Genomic DNA, 17664 nt, shown 5'->3' on the forward strand with positions numbered 1-17664 from the left:
TATTCAGTATTTTGATATTTATTGCGCTGCTTTTTTCGCACGTGGTAGGTACATTCCGGTCGATGTCAAAGGAATGAATGGCGTTCAAAATACCGTAAGAATTTGTAGTAGTATACATATATATACAAGGATTTAAAGCGCTTTTAAAGCAATACATTTTATTGCGATATTCCAAGTTTCCTCTCTAGGATATAGAACGAGAGGTACCTATACATAGATTCTATTTTTCTAAAATGCTCTTTTTACGCTGACGTTTTTTACGATCGTTAAAAATGTTTGCACCTTTGCTGGTCGAATCATAAATCGAACGCCATTGTTAGAAGCACCGTTGCTTGACTTTTACGACGCGGCAACAAGGAACTTTACGAAGATGTATGCATATTTCATTATTTCGCGTCTCTAAGAAGTGGGCAATTAACGGTAAGCTCGGAATTTGTTATTTCTGAAATTAACGGCCGGAGCTCGACAATTCATTCGCCGATAGTCTCGAGTCAGTCCATAATCTATCATCGATAGTAGAATGCTGAAACAATGATTGTTTATCTCGATTTATCTTCCGATCGACATCAGAAATAGCTATAATTTTTAAGACACACATTTCTGTGTGCTATATTAATTTACACAAACAATATGTGTTTAACGCGTTTCTTTTTTAAGAAAATAACAGAAATAATATCTCGCATTATATTGAAATCAACAGTCATGTAAAATTAAATGTAAAAAATTAAATATAATATGTATAATAATAAATTAAAATAAAATGTATTATAAAATATATTTTATTTTATTATTTTACTATAATAAGATAAAATGTCTTTTATTATAATTTCACAGGTACTTTACACACGAAAATGTTTTATGTTTCAGGCCTCGTTTTTCTCGACAGCACTGAAAACCCTGATCTCTGTGTCTACTGTGATACTGCTTGGCCTCATATTTGCTTACCATGCCTTAGAAGTACAGGTATGCATGATACATTCATCTCTCATGGTATAATAAGTGAATATTTGAATAAAGTTAGAGAAACCTTCGAACGAATAGTTGTTAAATTCAAACGGAACACAAGATCACATCCTTTCAATTGGTTTATATCGGAGGTATAAAGGTTGTTATTCACTCGCGCCGCATTATTGTCGCATGGCTTCATTTTCGACAAAGTTGAAGAAACTGGAAGACGGACAATATCTTCCCGCGTTTCTAAACTTATATACCAAATGTTTGTTGGAATGCAAAAGATACTTGCGCATTATTATTACTATTATTATTCGATTTTTTAAACGCTAACGAATTATTACTATTATATATTTTTATAAATTGCTAAAATCGCGTATAAATTACCTGCAAATAATCGGGGGGGGGGGGATAAGTTTCCGGAAATATAAATTGCCGGGGGGCGCAATCGGTTTTTGCGTTTCGAGGCCGAGCGCGACATTACGCCCCAGTGATTACGGGATTTAACAGCCCGACGATTGTGCCCCGCTCGGGTCGAAATCGCGGGGTAAATCGACGCGACGCTAAGCTAGTCGAAATGCCATCGCGGAATGGTGCAAACGTGATTTTGCAGGTACGCGAGTGTTAATGTGCCGTTAATAAAAGGCCAATTACGTATCGCTCACGCGGTCAAATTTTATCTATTCGGCGCACGACGCCGCGCCCGCGCCCGCACCCGCGCCCGCGCCCGCGCCGCGTCGATCGATTGCCGATTATTTATGCGTTATCCGATACCTCCGCTGAAAATCTTTGAACCGTGAGATGAACTGAATGATCGACGGTGTATTTGTGGAGCGAATAAATGTGTAACTCAACCCCTTGGTTGCTTTAGATCAATAAGCAACGTCGTGCAAACTTGAGCGACTTGAACATCCGCAATGGGATATTCGCCAAGAAAGCCGCTGTTTATTATACAGAACATTCAGTATGTGCTCTGCTTTATAGTAGGAAATTTTTATCGCGTCGGCTATAAATAAATCTCCTTTTTACTGTCCTTTTTGAAATAATAATTTCAACTTGTTACGCGCTGCGCGAAAAACGTTGAAACGTTCTAGTTGTTTGTAATTTTTCATTGCGTAATTTATTATAAACATACAATATATGTATATATTATAATTAAGCGCAGGATATAATCTTGTAACATAAGATGAGATTTCGTCAAAATTGTTGATTTAACTAATGACAAATATGTGAATTAGGAGATAGTGTGACGATCTTGCGTGATAATGACATCAGAAGAAAATGACGGTCTTGAAATAGCTGAAAACTCTCCGATTACGAAGGGCAAGAAGGAAATCTCTTTGCTAAGCTCTCGACTCACTTCCGGCCTGGTCAGGACTCATTTTAATGAGACACCAATGGCCGGCAGCGAAGCGAGCTTCGCAAAGTCATCACGTAAAGCCCGGACTGGCTCGAACGTTTAAGCGTCAACTCAAATATTGACCATCTTTCAAGTCTCCTACACCGAAGTTTCTCACGTTATTCACCGGGTGTTCCGCGAAAAACTGGCTGTATGACTTAGGGGTAGGTTCCATTTCGATGCAAATTTAATTTACAATATCGTATAAATTACTCTCAGAGTTTAAACTATTCTCCGATTAATTAATTTTACGCTATAAAAATACAAATCTGTTTTTTTTTCCTTTTTTATACATATCTATCAAATATACCGTTTTTGAGAAACACGTCACATTTTGATAAATAAAAATAGATTTTGGTATAAATAGTTTATGTTCTAGCAAACTCTCGTGAATGCTTCATGCCAATTTTACTTAACGGAAAACGGATTAATCTTAAACGGCGAATCAGTCAGAAATCAGGATCTATCGCAAATGTCTCTGGGGAAGTCTGTTGTAGCCGAATGCGACGCGAAAAAAAGGAAGAGAGGCGATAGCTGCCAACATCCCTTGCGTATCCCGAAACGGATAATTTCGACTCAATGTGCCGGAAAAACGTTCTCGTCAGGCTCGTAGTCGTTGCGCGATGCAATTTCGCCGCGATATATTGTGGCTCCGATATTGCATCCTTGCGATTCGAGAAGTACCAATGCGGCGACGTTTCAAAACCGAGAAGCAAGTCTCTCTCGTGTGCTTTCTGCTTTTCTTTCCCCCATGAAAAGAAAATCGTACGGAAAGCTCGAGTTCAATAAAATTCAATGCAGGATCGCCGTATCTGTGCGCAATTTGCTGGATGAGAATAGCGTGTCTTTAAAAATAAAATTATACTGTTTTATACACATACATACGGGTTATCTCGCAAGTCGTAATCTTACTGTATATGGAACGGTGCGGTTGACTTTTCTTTAAGGGAAAGCTTCGAAACGAGTCGTTATTTGTCGAATAAACGGTATCTTGTGACTGAACATCAATTTAAAATTCTGAACACGTAAAATAATAAAGTGCAGGGTTATATTTTCTTTATTTAAATCGCGACTTACTGTGGAAACACAGTCTCGCAATATAGATTCGGAGGGAATCGTTTGTGATTGCGCGTTTTATAGAACTGGGAACTTATTGGTGTCCGTAATTGGAAATATTAGGGAACGAAAGATTTTCAACTTCAACTTAATGACCAGTCCGGTTATACCAAGCTGGCTCACGCAATCTTGCGGCAACAACGGGCTGGCTTGGAGCCTAATGGCCTGCTGACCTTTCGGCACCTGTTGATTGTCGTTCATCAACGATTTGCATGCGCAGATTTGCCGGGATTCACCTGGTACTGCGAAACGAAGGGGGTTTCCCTCGGGAGACATCGTCTCGATCAACGTCGCCCGCACAGGTTTCTGATCGTCTTCCCGTTTATCTTCCTCCCTCCTGCCCTCCACCTCCCTTTCTCTCACTACGTGCAACTATAAACTTAGATCCCTGCGACGCATTGTCGTTCTTGATACATTAAATTTCTAATGTCACATATACATATATATATATATTTTTCTTCATATTTTACAATTAGATATAAAAATAATTTTTATCGATTTTCCCAATTTCCACTCCACATCTAATTAACGAACATTATAATTATTATAAATCGTTAACAATCACAAAATTCTTTACTTACAAAAATAGAAATGTGATAGATCGCGCAGCGGAATGTGACGAAACGAAAAAGGATCCTACCTAAAAAAAATCGTAACTTTACCCAACGTTATATATTTCATGAAAACCATTATTAAATATTCTATATTTTTGCGAAATCCTGTAATATTATAGCCCCTCACTTCAACGCTCGTTAGAAGGTATCCATGGTACTGCGAGCGCTCAGATAACGCAAAGGTTAGAAGCTACGACACTCCTATAGATTCATGGACTCATAAATCATCGATGTTCAAGCCGACCCTACTGTTAGACCCTTAAATACGCGCCCAGCGCACACCCGGCAGTTTGTATTTTTGTCGTCGTCGAACGGTCTTTGTGTCCCGCGTCCCACGGTTTTTACGGCTTCCCGATACGCGGTTTTTTTTCTTTCCTTTTCCTGTTGCGCGCGACAATCTTTGCGTCTTCCGGATTATTCCGCCGGATATAAATGGACTCCCACTGCATTATACTAATCTATTCAGGACGCCGGCGGGTCGCATCTTCCGGCGGCCGCCCCGGCTAAGAGATACGAGCTGCAAAGTATCCGCGATGTATCACGGATGAGATATCGCCGAGATAGAAAAGATTTCCGCGCATCTCGCGCTGGATATATTATATCCCCGCCGAGGATTCTGGAGATCCTCAGAGTGGAACAACTCCATTGTCGAAGCGGCGAAGTTCAAAATCGCGTGGTTTCTAACCGACGCGTTACAACGCGGAAATTTAAGGGATGATTTACGATGCTGCAAGTCCCAATAATCATCTTTCCTCCTCCTCTCTGTGTAGGTTTCGGATAATGCGATATCGCAATTATTCATGAATAATTAGCGAAGACAAGTTGAGTCTGCTAAACCATCGACCCGCGATATCAAGGATTTATAGGGTGTTTCTGAAGTACTGTTCATTATTTTAGAAGTTGATTTGTGAGGTCATTTTATGAAGAAAAGTTTATATGAACATATGGTCTTTAAGGTCTCATTTTGAAGACACAAAGTACTAAAAATTCTATAAAGTTACCATTTTTTTTAATAGCTTTGAAACGAAACAAGGTTTAAAAAAATTAATTTTTTGTGTCCATTTTTTTTTTAAATATTGATATCAAATTTAGTACAAGTTGTGACGTGACAAGTCGCGTCCGCCACCCGAACAGGCTCAGCCGAGGGGAAAATCGAAGGTGCTTCCTTGCTCGGAGCGGGGGAGGGCAATTGCGCCGCTGCGGCGGATTCGTTACCAATTTTTTCACAACACCTCCACTGAAAGTTCGACTTTCCATGCCTGTAGAGAGGGGCGAAAGTGGCCAATTTCACGCCAGGGCTTACTTTCCTCCCTAGGGAAGAAAATTGGTTACTTTCCGCCCGCTATACCGGGTGGAAAGTATCAATTTTCTTCCCTAGGGAGGAAAGTAAGCCCTGGCGTAAAATTGGCCACTCTCGCCTCTTTCTAGGCATAGAAGTCAAACTTTTCATAAAGGTATTGTGAAAAATATCGTGTGCACCTCGGGTCGAAAGCTTTTTCAGACTCGTGTGATTTGCCACCCTCGTCTTCGGCTCAGGTGGCAAACTTCACACTTGTCTGAAAAACGCTACTTTTGCCCCTTGGTGCACAATATACTATTAGATTATTTTAAGGGGATCGCCGGTTTGGTGGGCGGACCGTAATGTAACGACCTTGAGTCGCCACGAGGGGACAAACGGAAGACGCACTCAAGGAGACGGCTGAGGGACATGACCGTCGGTCGGGTCACGCCCGGACTTCCTCGCAAGCGCAATATCGGAGGCCACCGTACAACAGACGACCCTGAGCTCGGCCGCCGCAGAGGAAACCGAGAAACCCCAAGGGACGCTCTGAGAAAGTGAAACAGGGTACGACGTCACAGCCCAGGGAATGTGCACGACCCTCTGGCTGCCACCCCGAGGGTAGGTGTGGCCATGGCCCGGCCAGCCTGGTCCACGTAACGCCGGCCCGGACAGCCGAATTATTTGAAAAGACCGCGGCCGAGACGGGGTTAGTATGAGCCGCGCCTCAGGATAGGGCGCTAGGCCTTCATGACATCGCGCCCGGATCGGCGAGCATTGCCAGCGGCACTTGCGCCACTGCGCAAGCGCGGGGAACCGGCGTGATCCCGGCATTCCCGGCGGCCCATTGTCCCGTCACTGTTGTGCCGGACAGGAAGACGGAAGCATCGCCGATAGCCGTTCCGGATCGCCTGCCCCGAAGGACATGTTCTTGTAAGGTCACCACTCTGGCGTCCCCGCGTAAGTGAGGGTTTGTTCTAGGCGATGGCCCAGGTCTATGAGTATTTGGAAATATAATTTTGAAATTTTCGCGTGTGATTTATGGAATTTCGGTGCCATACAAAGTGCGTGCCGTATTGAATTTCGGTTGGCTTAGTTATTGAAGTGACTTTGTTTTGGTTTGCCTGCCGTTATTATTTGAAAGCCTCGTGTTTTTCTTGTATCTCTTTCGGTGGATTCCTGAGTGTTTGTCACGAGTGGAATGTTGTTGACTTCGGCACACTTCACCCCTCTGATCGACTTTGAAAGCCCTTAGTTTTTGCGTGCGTTCCTTTAATTGAGCTAGGCTTTCGGTATTGTTTTTTTCTCTTTTGTGACTGGCATATGTTGACGTTCGCGTGGATTATTCCGGAAGATTGAAAATCGCGAAATCGGATATCTTTGTGCGTTGCCTTGCCAAGTCGCGTTTCATGAAATACCTTGATTCCTTAAGCTTGGCAAACCTCAGTTGCGATTAACGAACTCTAGCGCGTGAGGGTGCGACATAGCGTCGAAACCGCGATATGCCGGTAGCTCACCTCACCGCTGGATCGATAAAAATTATCACTGGTTCAGGCGCGTCAACAATTAGAGAATCGCGGCTTAAAGACTTGCGGTATCTTGCCTACATTGCGCGGGCGCCTCATACGTTATGAAGAGGCGCAGTTACAAGGCATGGACCCTCCACCTTCGTCCGCGATAGACGCCGAGGCTATCGGTCCATGGGATGCCGTTGAACCCGAGGGAACTGCCTTCGGGGGGACCTCATCCTGGTTTAGGAGCGTGGGCCTTGCTATCAGGTCATAGTGAACCGCGTGCGGAAAATTTTTTAGGGACGAATTACAATATCGCGCCACCTCCATGCGTAGGGTTCATACTCTTGAGGATCTAGCCACACGGATGTCTACTATCTAGCGAAACCACTGCCAAGGGAACGGGCTTGGAAAAATTAGCGGGGAAAAAAGACCCTATTGAGCTTGACTCTAGTCTGGCACAGGTGGCCGTCAGTCAAAAGGCGGGAAAACGGAAAAAGACTTCGAAGGCCGCTTCGATTGCTGCCGCACAGCAACCACCGCAACCGCCAGCGCGTCAACCCCTCAGTCCGGGACAAGTACCGCCGACTCCGGGATGAAGTGCTGGAATTGCGAAAAAGTCGGACATCGTGCGCGCGAGTGCAAGAAAGCTCGTCAGATGCATTGCTATCGTTGCGGGAAGCGCGGATTTACGTCGAGAACTTGCCCAACGTGTTCGGGAAACGCGGAAGGGAGTTCGTAGGACGGGTCCCTACAGCCCCGAGTTTCGAGAACGAGGCCCGAACCGCGGATCCCCCTGTGTTGCCTGAAGACGTTGCCTGAATAGTACGTTACCTTCGAGCCGTCCGAGTTGCCTCCGCTGCAATATCTTAAGATTCGCGTAGGCGGTTGCCCTATATTGGCTTTCATATATTCCGGATCGAGTCGTACCGGTCGTGAAGGGATGGAGATAATACAAAGATTGGGCTTTAGGGGCCGTTTTGACGCAAGTGTATAAATCCACGGTAATGCGCAGAGCGCTTAATGAATTTGCCCTCAATTACAATCATTAACGCTACTCAATTTATCCATGAATAAGATATTCGAATTTTCGCTTACTCGGGGATATCGAGGATATTAATGATTATATTATTATATTATATTACTATATATAGCATGTATAAAAATTGCGAATTTCACGAATAATGGTTAAACATTATGTCACAGCGTATTTTTTAATATTGATATGTGGAAAATTTTAGTTATTCACTTAAGGCACAACTTTGTGATTGCTATATAATAGAGTTTAAGCGTTTCTTGGAAATTAAGCAGTAAAATGCGATTCATCGCGAACATTGCTTCCGTCGTTCGCCACAAAACGGCTTTGTAACTCAACAAGTCTTTTCACGGCCTGGAAAAAATGAGCATTGTAATTATCTCAGCACCGAGATCCTTCGCCTTCGACCTCGAGAAGTCCAATTCGACCTTTGCGACAGCCATTGTTCAAAATGATGTCTTCATGTTACTCATTACTCGCGTTACTCAGCATTACACATTACGTAACGCTGTCGTAGGCGTTAGCGCATTTTAATTCATTTGTTTCGCAAGAGGGTCGGTTTGCTTCCCTTAAAATTTCTCTTCATAAATTTTTCTACGTCCTTCGTGAAACATTGAAGAGCATTCTTGAGTAGCGACATCCATGGGTCCTTAATCTTTAGAAGACGGGCAATTTTTTCACGATTTTTTGTAATTTTTATGTGTTAAAATGTTATATTACGAAAAATAAGCGATCCGCGTGGAGCCTAAAAATAGGCTTTCCGTCCTCTCCAGGTTAAGACCTTCCGACCTCAAATCTGGCGTAGCTGTAGCTATCTTGAGAGCCTACAGGGAAACCTCACACGGTCGTTATGGCGAAGTCAAGGACCCGCGTTGGATCTTCCCTGTCACTCGTAAAGATGACCTTCTTTTCCCTCTTTCTTCTCTTCACTTTCACCCTTAGCTCTTCTTGTCCGTGCTGTTCTCTACCGGGATTACTCTCGTTGAAATTTATTTATAATCTACAATGTTTCAGCTGGAAGAAAGGAATAATGTCTTTTGGGGAATCGTGCCACAAATATAAATTGAAAAAAATCTTTGCTTTTTAACCGGTTATTAACTCAGATCACGCTCGTTTTGACGGTCCTTTTATTCTACGGATGTAAAATATTCTGATGTTGTTATAACAAAGCCCATAATAACAGTTTCTCAGAGCAACTAGTTATTGGAGAATTATATTGTGTCTCTACATAATTATAAAAGTATATTATTGCAATTAAATTGTAATATTTTTGTGTGTATTTAAGGACGTTCTCCGGAAAATCGATTTTATCTAGATTTTTTTGAAACTGTGAATGTACGTTAATTTAGGTGTGCTTTATGCGATGGTATAAATTTCAATACCTCTTGCGGTATTAAAAATCGAGATATTGAGTTTTAAAGTTTCAACTTTTAACATGAAATTCCTATTCCGAGCTGTTGTAAAAAAGACATTTTAATGAATTGTGAAAAAAGTTGTCTCTAGATTTTTTTGAAAAATTAGTATATAATGCTCCATAAAAATAGAAATAATATGCGATAAGTGTCAATACCCGTTGCGGTACTCGTTTTCGAGAAATACTTGTGTAAAGTACGCGATTTAATGAATTTTTCGCTCGGTTCAGAGTGACAGAAGAGGAGAGGCGTCAGTTACTTGGCAACGCCGCATGAGTTCTCACGCGTGAAGTTAACTTCTTATTTTTTAGATGTTTATTATATGTAATATTTTGTATATAAACATCTTTTTAAGCACGAATACAAGTTGAGCACGACTGGAGCCGGAGAACGTCCTTAAAAGGTTAAATTACGTTCTGTCAGTTATGTGTTTTATTTTAATTCTTGTATGTTCAAAGAAATTTAATGAAAAGTAAGTATTACTTTTTATTGTGTAATTAGTATACATTATTGAGTAGAAAAAGCTTCATCCGGCTTCATCCAAAATAATCAAACCATAATTAGATTTTTTGTAGTACATATTTTAAGCACTGTGTAAAATGATGTGCTACTTTTTGCAACTTTTGCAAATATTCTATCTTCTAACAGCTTTTTCTACTTGTTATAACAACATCAGAATATTTTACCGGCCTTATGATATAATCTGCATTATACAAGTATAAATAATACTTCACTATGTTATTTAATTTATTAAAAAATATTGATTTTTTCTAGTTTTGTTCAGCTAGATTTGCATTTCATCCCACTGTGCGGCGGGTGAAAGCATCGATAATGATAACCGAGATAAAATCGTACGAAATTCCGCGAGGTGGAAATTTTCTACGATCTTACCAGCCGGTCTATGACGTGACATTAAAATCACCATTTGAATATTAATGACTTCGGAATCGTTACACTTTCGTCTCTCTCGAGTGTTTTTTATTACGGCGAATATAGAAATGAAAGAAATACTCGGCTCCTTCTTCGGGTTGTTAAACCGCTTAATTATATAACAGCATTCTCTCATTACGCTCGCGCGACACCGCGCCTCGGCTTCGGATCGCTCTAATATTATTTCTTTCGCAGGGTGCAAATAAACCCCGGCCATGCTCCGATTGGTCCTTTCGCGTACTCAACAGGTGTTTTCTCGACTTTTAACCTTCCTTAATGAGTATTTTAACGTTCCTAATGAGAACGTGATGAGAGCGATCTGATTCTCTTGAGCATCGCGATCAACGACGAATTTCTTCATTTTCAATAGAGCAATCATTCGTACGCATTTTGATTAGTGGAACAAAATCTTAATTTTTCTACGACTTCAATAATCGTCCAGATATACTGGAATGAAGAAGAACTATACACTTATTAACTTCTTATATATTTTATTCGCGTTTTTTTATTTACATTAACGTAATAATTTTATCTCAAATTCGTTAAAGTGGATGAGAAGATCAAAGGCAAAAATGCGTATGAATCGGTTTCTAAACACAGTTATTACAAAGAGAGACATGTCGTTCGTTTCTTCGCCGAGCGGCTGAGAAATCTGCCTGATTGGCTCCCTAACAATCATAAGCGGAACGTAGAGGCAGAAACGGGAAGCTCGAGAGGATGAGGAGAGAGAGAGAGGGAAAGCAAAGGAAAGGAAAGCGGAGGGACGTAGGCAGGAAGGAAGGAGAGAAAATGGCGCCGGTTTCTTACGAGTTCGATCAGCTTTTATGACTTCGGATTTTTTTTCTTATTCTCTTTTTTCTCTCCTGTCCTGTTTTTTCTGTCCGTCTCTCTCTCTCTCTCTCTTTCTCTCTCTCTCTCTCTCTCTCTCTCTCTCTCTCTCTTTCTCTCTGTCGCGCTTTTCTTTCTGACGGGAGGCGCAGGTGCGGACGGAAAAGCGGATTCTGCGACTTTTCCGCGACGCATCACGTAGTTCGTCTACCACACGGAATACCGTATCCGGATACCGTCGTCGCGCGGTGCCAATATCGGGGACGCGTTGATGCACCGCGCGGAGTCGACGTGAAATATCGACTGCAATCTGTAGGATTAGTCACGCGCTGCGAAAATATGTATACTGGTTTATTACGCCTCGTAAGAACAGTATGTAGCTCGAATTGATTAACGAGGAAACGTATTCGGATTCTGATGATTTAAAATAACGTAAAAACCGAAGAGTTTAAAAGATGTTCGGAAGATTGCGATGCGCCTCACAGACTTTTGCGCTACGTGGAAAGTTTTCAAGAAAGTTTTAAAGTGATATCATAAATATTGAGATTTCTAATTAACTAAATAGATGTCAGTAAGCAATTTTTGTATGCAACGTGTAATGTTGGAAAACTAATGTTGGAAAATCGCGTTTTATTTTCAACATTGTCGTTTCCCTTTTTCTTCACTTCACCGGTTTTCTTTTGAACTTTACTCCTCGAAATAGGAATCTGCAGTTATATTTTGCATTGGTATATTTTTATGTCTATGGAAATCGTTATCCCCCGGCTTGTCCGTCGCGGGAATTCCCTCGAGTGCACGCGCGCGATAGTTTATCGCGTGATCGCATATGCCAGTCGTGATCTATCCGATCCCGAGACGAGGTATTCCGTAACGGAGTAGGAATGTTTGGCCGTAGTCTGGGCTATCCAGAAATTTCGACTGTATTTAGAAGGGTAAAAATTTACGGTGGTCACCGACCATAGGAGTTTGCTTCACAACCTTAAGAATCCGACGGGTAGATTAGCTCGATGGGCTTTATAGAGTTGCTGGAGTATAATTACACGGTCGAATATCGGAAGGGGGCCCTACACCACGTGCCCGACGCGTTGTCGCGTATATTTGAGAACGGAGAAGAGGGACTCGTAAGTGCCGTCGTAGAGGTAGCGAAATGCGGAAATACCACCGACGCTTGGTATAGAAAGCGGTTTCAGGAGGTAGGCACTGACCCTAAAAGATTCGCGCATTGAAGGATAGTGGACGGTCAATTGTATTTTTTGCGGCCGAGACCCGCATTTCCGATATTGTTGAAGACCTCGATAGATGGAAATTAGTGCTGCCGCGAGAACAATGTGTGCAAGCTCTTAGAGAATCGCATGACGCCCCTCAGGCCGGACATTTAGGTATCGAAAAGACTTATCAGCGCCTTGCCGTCGCGTATTACTGGCCGAATATGTTTAGGGAGGTAACGAGATATATCAGGACTTGTGACACCTGTGAAAGAACTAAGGTAGAACAGGCTAGTCCAGCGGGTTGAATGGGGTGTTGTATGATAGAAGGAGCGTGGACCGCGATTGCCGCGGATATCGTGGGACCGTTGCCGCGTAGTAAGGCCGGTTACCACTATCTGTTAGTGATTCAAGATCTATTACGAAATGGGTAGAAATACTAGAAATTAAAGCTTTGCGAGCGGCCATGGGCCCGAAGATTCGGGAAACTTTCGAGGATTTAATCGTGTCTCGGTGGGGTACACCGAAAGTCCTTCTGACGGACAATGGAACGGAATTTTTTAATCGAGTTATTAAGAGTTTTGCGGAGGAAAATCGAATCACGCACACGACCGTACCTCCATATCACCCTCAGGTGAATTTGGTAGAAAGGGTCAATCGCGTATTAAGGACATTGATAGTATGTTTTCATAGAGATGGATCACAGGGAATGGGATCTTCATTTGCCGCATTTTCGTTTTACGTACAACACCGCATTCCACTCGTTGTTAGGTACCTCTCCCGCCTTTTTGAATTTCGGTCGCGAGTTGACGCCGTCCAGTTTCTTGCGCGATCAGAGGGATGAAGCTGCTGACGTGGAGGCGCGAGATCCCGCGGAATGGTCGCAACGTATGACGAAGTTGCATGTTATTAGGGAGTGGGTGGCGGAAAACCTTGACCAGGCAAATCAAAAACAGGGCGCATGCTACAATTTGCGCAGGCGGCCGCGTAGGTTTCGTGTCGGTGATTTAGTGTTACGACGACAACATGTGTTATCTTCCGCTACACAGGGTGTGACTGGCAAGTTGGCACCGAAATTCCAGGGACCACTCCGAATAAAACGAGTGATCTCTCTGGCAGTTTACGAGGTGTCACCTCAGCCGGACGGATCACTCGTTGGTAAAGTTCACGTGCAAGATCTTAAGCCCTACCACCCTCCTGCTTACGATGTCTAGAGATACCTGGTTGAGAAAATACCAGGAGATGCTGCCGGGCTTGATGCAACATCTGTTAAGGAAATTTGGAATTCGCCACCATCTGGTGATCAACTTTATCAACCTAAGAGATCCCGGCTTCTGGACCGATTTGAGGGAGGTGGCGGTGTCTTACAACAACCTCATGTCGGTGGACGGAGGAGAGCGTCGCGTCCGCGAGTTCCCGACGACGATGAATACGGCCACGCAGGCTCAACCGGAAACCGGTACCGCCGCTACCCAGGCGGATGGCCCGGAGCGGCGGGACGCCGAAATACAGATCGGGGAGCCACCGAAGAGGTGGGGCGAGCGACGGGTACCCCTTCCAGAGGCTCGAGATCGACGACAACGGACCTGTTGGAACTGTCAGTCGACCTTTCATGTATTCATAGACTGCCCTTTCAAGCGGCAAGTATTTTGCTACGGTTGCGGGGAGAAGGGGGTCACGTTACTCCGGTGCCACCGCTGTAGTGCAGCCTATTTGAGAAGGGCGATGCCCAATATCGTCTCCCAATTACCACGGGACAGGCCAAGGAGCCGTAATAGATCCGCGACGCGATGGAGGGAAAGTCGTAGAGCTTTGTCACCATGTAACGACCCCCAATTACCACGGGGCAGGCCAAGAAGCCATGATAGATCCGCGACGCGATGGAGGGAAAGTCGTAGAGCCTCGTCACCATGTAACGACCTTGAGTTGCCACGAGGGAACGAACGGAGGACGCATTCAAGGAGATGGCTGAGGGACAGGAACATGGCCGTCGGTCGGGTCACGCCCGGACTTCCTCGCAAGCGCAATATCAGAGGCCACCGTACGACAGACGACTCTGAGCTCAACCGTCGCAGAGGAATCCGAGAAACCCAGCGGGACGCCCTGACGAAGTACCGGCGTGATTCCGGCGGGCCCAGTCACCGTACTGTCAAACGGGAAGACGAAAGCACCACCGATAGCCGTTCCGGATCGTCTACCCCGAAGGACATTTTCTTTTAAGGTTACCACGCTGACGTCCCTGCGTGAGTGAGGGTTCGTTCGAGGCGATAGCCCCGGTCTATATTGCATTGTAGGGTACCTTGGATTATCTGGCAATTCTCTGCGGGGACGCCCGCGTTACCTTGAAATCACTCAACCTGTTCCGGAATAAGTAAATAAAGGTTCTAATCGGAGACTTGGAGAGTTCCCGTGCTATTGTGAGCCGCGCGAAGCTCACGCGACGGTTACGCCGCACGGAGATGATTTATCAGTGCTCGCGCATACCGAAGGGGCCGGGGTTGGCCCTGTCCTCTTGTCAGTGAGTCAGTCGAGGCTCACGGTTATTGCTAGAAAGTGTCTTGTGCACCCCGCCGCGTGCTCCGAGTGGTGACCGGAAATTGTCCAAGCTCCGTCGACTATTGTCCTACTCTCTCGCGTCTCCGCGACGCGCTCTGGTCGCTGCAATTCCGGATCGCGACAAGATTTCCGTCGGTCCCGGAGCTCCATCGGGCTCTCTCCCAGAAGATCTCCGATTCCGATTCATGTAGCCGCGAGAAGCCGGAGTCAAGATTTTCCGTGTGTTTTCTCGCTCCCCTCCCGAATCAAAGTCTATAAACAACCGTCCGACTCGATTCAACAACGTTCAATAAAGCTCGGTATCAACTCAAAAAGTCTACGGTCACTACTCGCTCTTTGCTCCTCCTCCACTTCTGATTTTCCTGAATCCATTCCGAAACATTTGGTCCTTCGAGTCGGATCGGGATTGAGGTTTTTTTGTTGAATAAAGGAACGGTAGTGATTCGTCGCGTAATTCGAGTGGTTTCATCGTTGTGAGTGGTAATGACTGCCAAGATGTCGTCTTTTGAATAGATGATTTACAAGCAGCGGTCTTTGATCAGTTCCGTGACAAACACCATAGCAAACTTTAAAAAACTAGGACATTTGAAGATGACGTATGTGGCCGCAAAGGCGCGAATCAAAACGACGAAGGAGAGGTTCGAACAGTGTCGAGGGTTGGACGCCAAACTACGGGTCATCGCCGACGCCAAGACCATGAAGTCGCACCCCTACTTTTCCGACCTCGAATTTGTGGAATGCGAGGATGCTTACGATCGAGCGTTGGACTATCTCTACGAAAAGCTCGACGAGGGCTTCTCATCCCCGGACGCTATTCCAGCCAATATAAGTCAGTCATTTGACTTTCCGTCTCACTCCGCGCTCAACATGCTGAAGGTCACTTTACCAACTTTGGACGGATTGTACGAGAAATGGGAGAGCTTCCGCGATCGTTTTTACTCAATAATGATATGCGAAACCAGTTTATCAAACGTTCAGCGATTGCTTCATTTGTTCTCGTGTCTAAAGGGTGAAGCGAGCGCCGTCATAGAACATTTAGCATTAACTTCCGAGAATTTTGCCGTTGCGTAGCAAATTCTCTCGTCCCGCTACGAAAATAAACGGCGATTAATTAGTACACACCTTAATAAACTATTTACCTTGCCCACTGTCAACGCGAAATCCGTGCAAGAATTACGCGCGTTACGAGATAAAGTGAATGCCGCGATTGCCGCATTAAGAAAATCTGACGCGTTTGGTTGAACAGTGGAGCGATATTCTCGTGTTTCTTATCATGCAGAAGCTCGATAAATCATCGCGAGAAGCTTGGGAACTCAAACTTGGGCATAGTGTCGACTATCCGACTTATGCTGAACTCGACTCGTTCCTGGATTTCTGCGTCCGCGCTCTCGATTCAATATTGCCGTTCAAAATTAACCATCCTATGTTAGTTGTATTCCTTCAAAAGCAATTAGGCAAAAGCGTCCTACACCAATCTACAAAACGGCAGCTATAGATAGAAAATAAAATTAATATCTCACCTATTTGTTAGTCCTAAATCGCATTTCGTTTAGGAGCTATTAAAAAAAGCGATAATTTTATAGATTTTTTTTCAATAGGTACTCTGTGTCTTTAAAACGTGGCTTTTGAGACCATATATTCACATAAACTTTCTTCATAAAATGACTTCAAAAATCAATTCCTAAAATGTTGGACAGATTTAAGAACACTCTATATAATATCGAAGATAAAATAAAGAATCTGTAGGAATGTGTTTGCATCTGCGTGGAAATCTCTCCGATTAAGCAGAAAATGAATGAAATGAAAATGGGATAAAAATCCGAGGCGTCGAAGATTCGCGTAGACAAAAATCCGTAACTTCAATACGATACAAATTACGCGATACGTGCCTCGAATACGTGTTTGCTGTGTGTAGGGTCCTTTAAGCGCAATTCGTTTTCGATCTGACAGGATCGTTACCGAGTTAAGGATGATTTGTTGCCGGAATGGCGGTGGCGTGTGTACGAAACAACGACGCGATCTTTCGCAATGGGATAGACGGCGATAAACAATGAATACGTGGCGTGGCGTTTTAATCAAGTCAGGGCAAAGCGGCTGGAATTCATATTAATCGGCGCGCGGGGTCTCAAAGAGCGGACTCTCGTGTATCCGGAATACGTGAGCTCATTTGTCTCGATTGGCAATCTCGCGCGCGATCGATATCAGTCGATATCCTAAAAATCGCTTGCAACCCACGCGTATGATAATGTCGAGGGGTTGAGCGTGATTAATTTATTCGTTTATTTGTCCGCGCGGCGATATAATCATGCGAGATGGACGGGTTTAATAGACATTTTTTAATCATGTTTCGCCTCGTCAAGTATCCGAAAGATTGATAATACGTTTCAATTAACTCTCTAATCGTGTATATTAATCTCGTGAGATTTATCGATAAAAGCTCATTAGAATATTCAATAATAGGGACTTAAAAGCCTAAAGTAAATATCTAAGAAATATTATGTCAAATAATTATTATTATAAAATCTTCTGATCGAATATTTCTCGGGATAATTCTCGGGATATTATTATAGTGCTCGAATACGTCGAGAATAATATTTAAAGCAATATTATAAAATTGAATGTTTTTCAGGATTCTCGAAGTATTTATCAAGTGTTTTTGAATATATCGAAAATAATATTTGAAACAATAAATTATAGCCTATTACTTCGAATATATTTCTGCGAAAAAAGTGTTCCTCCGATTTAAATATAAAAACTTTGACAACATTAGATTAGACAGGCATGTTTCACTCGCGGGATCGCTATCCCTTGTTATCTGTCCATTTTT

General features: G+C 43.5%; 2 protein-coding genes across 5 annotated transcripts in view; both read left to right on the forward strand.

The window, feature by feature from the left end:
- Sk (small conductance calcium-activated potassium channel) overlaps positions 1-17664 on the forward strand; it is a 172544-nt gene that overhangs the window by 141151 nt on the left and 13729 nt on the right. For all 4 annotated transcript variants that reach the window (XM_071792920.1, XM_071792919.1, XM_071792921.1 and 1 more), the window contains one exon: positions 868-963. In XM_071792920.1, the coding sequence (XP_071649021.1) occupies positions 868-963 (96 nt within the window). The remainder of the gene's footprint in view (positions 1-867; positions 964-17664) is intronic.
- On the forward strand, positions 5536-17661 carry LOC139821686 (uncharacterized). Its single transcript, XM_071792924.1, has 2 exons — positions 5536-6319; positions 13496-17661. The coding sequence occupies exon 2, from the start codon at positions 13524-13526 to the stop codon at positions 14499-14501; it is 978 nt and encodes a 325-aa protein (XP_071649025.1). The 5' UTR covers positions 5536-6319; positions 13496-13523; the 3' UTR covers positions 14502-17661.

Source organism: Temnothorax longispinosus, chromosome 11 (genome assembly GCF_030848805.1).
Source record: "Temnothorax longispinosus isolate EJ_2023e chromosome 11, Tlon_JGU_v1, whole genome shotgun sequence".
NCBI classification, from domain to species: Eukaryota; Metazoa; Arthropoda; class Insecta; order Hymenoptera; family Formicidae; genus Temnothorax; species Temnothorax longispinosus.

Coding starts and splice junctions, on each gene's coding strand:
- LOC139821686 (XM_071792924.1), top strand. CDS start 13,524: ATGCTGCCGGGCTTGATGCAACATCTGTTAAGGAAATTTGGAATTCGC.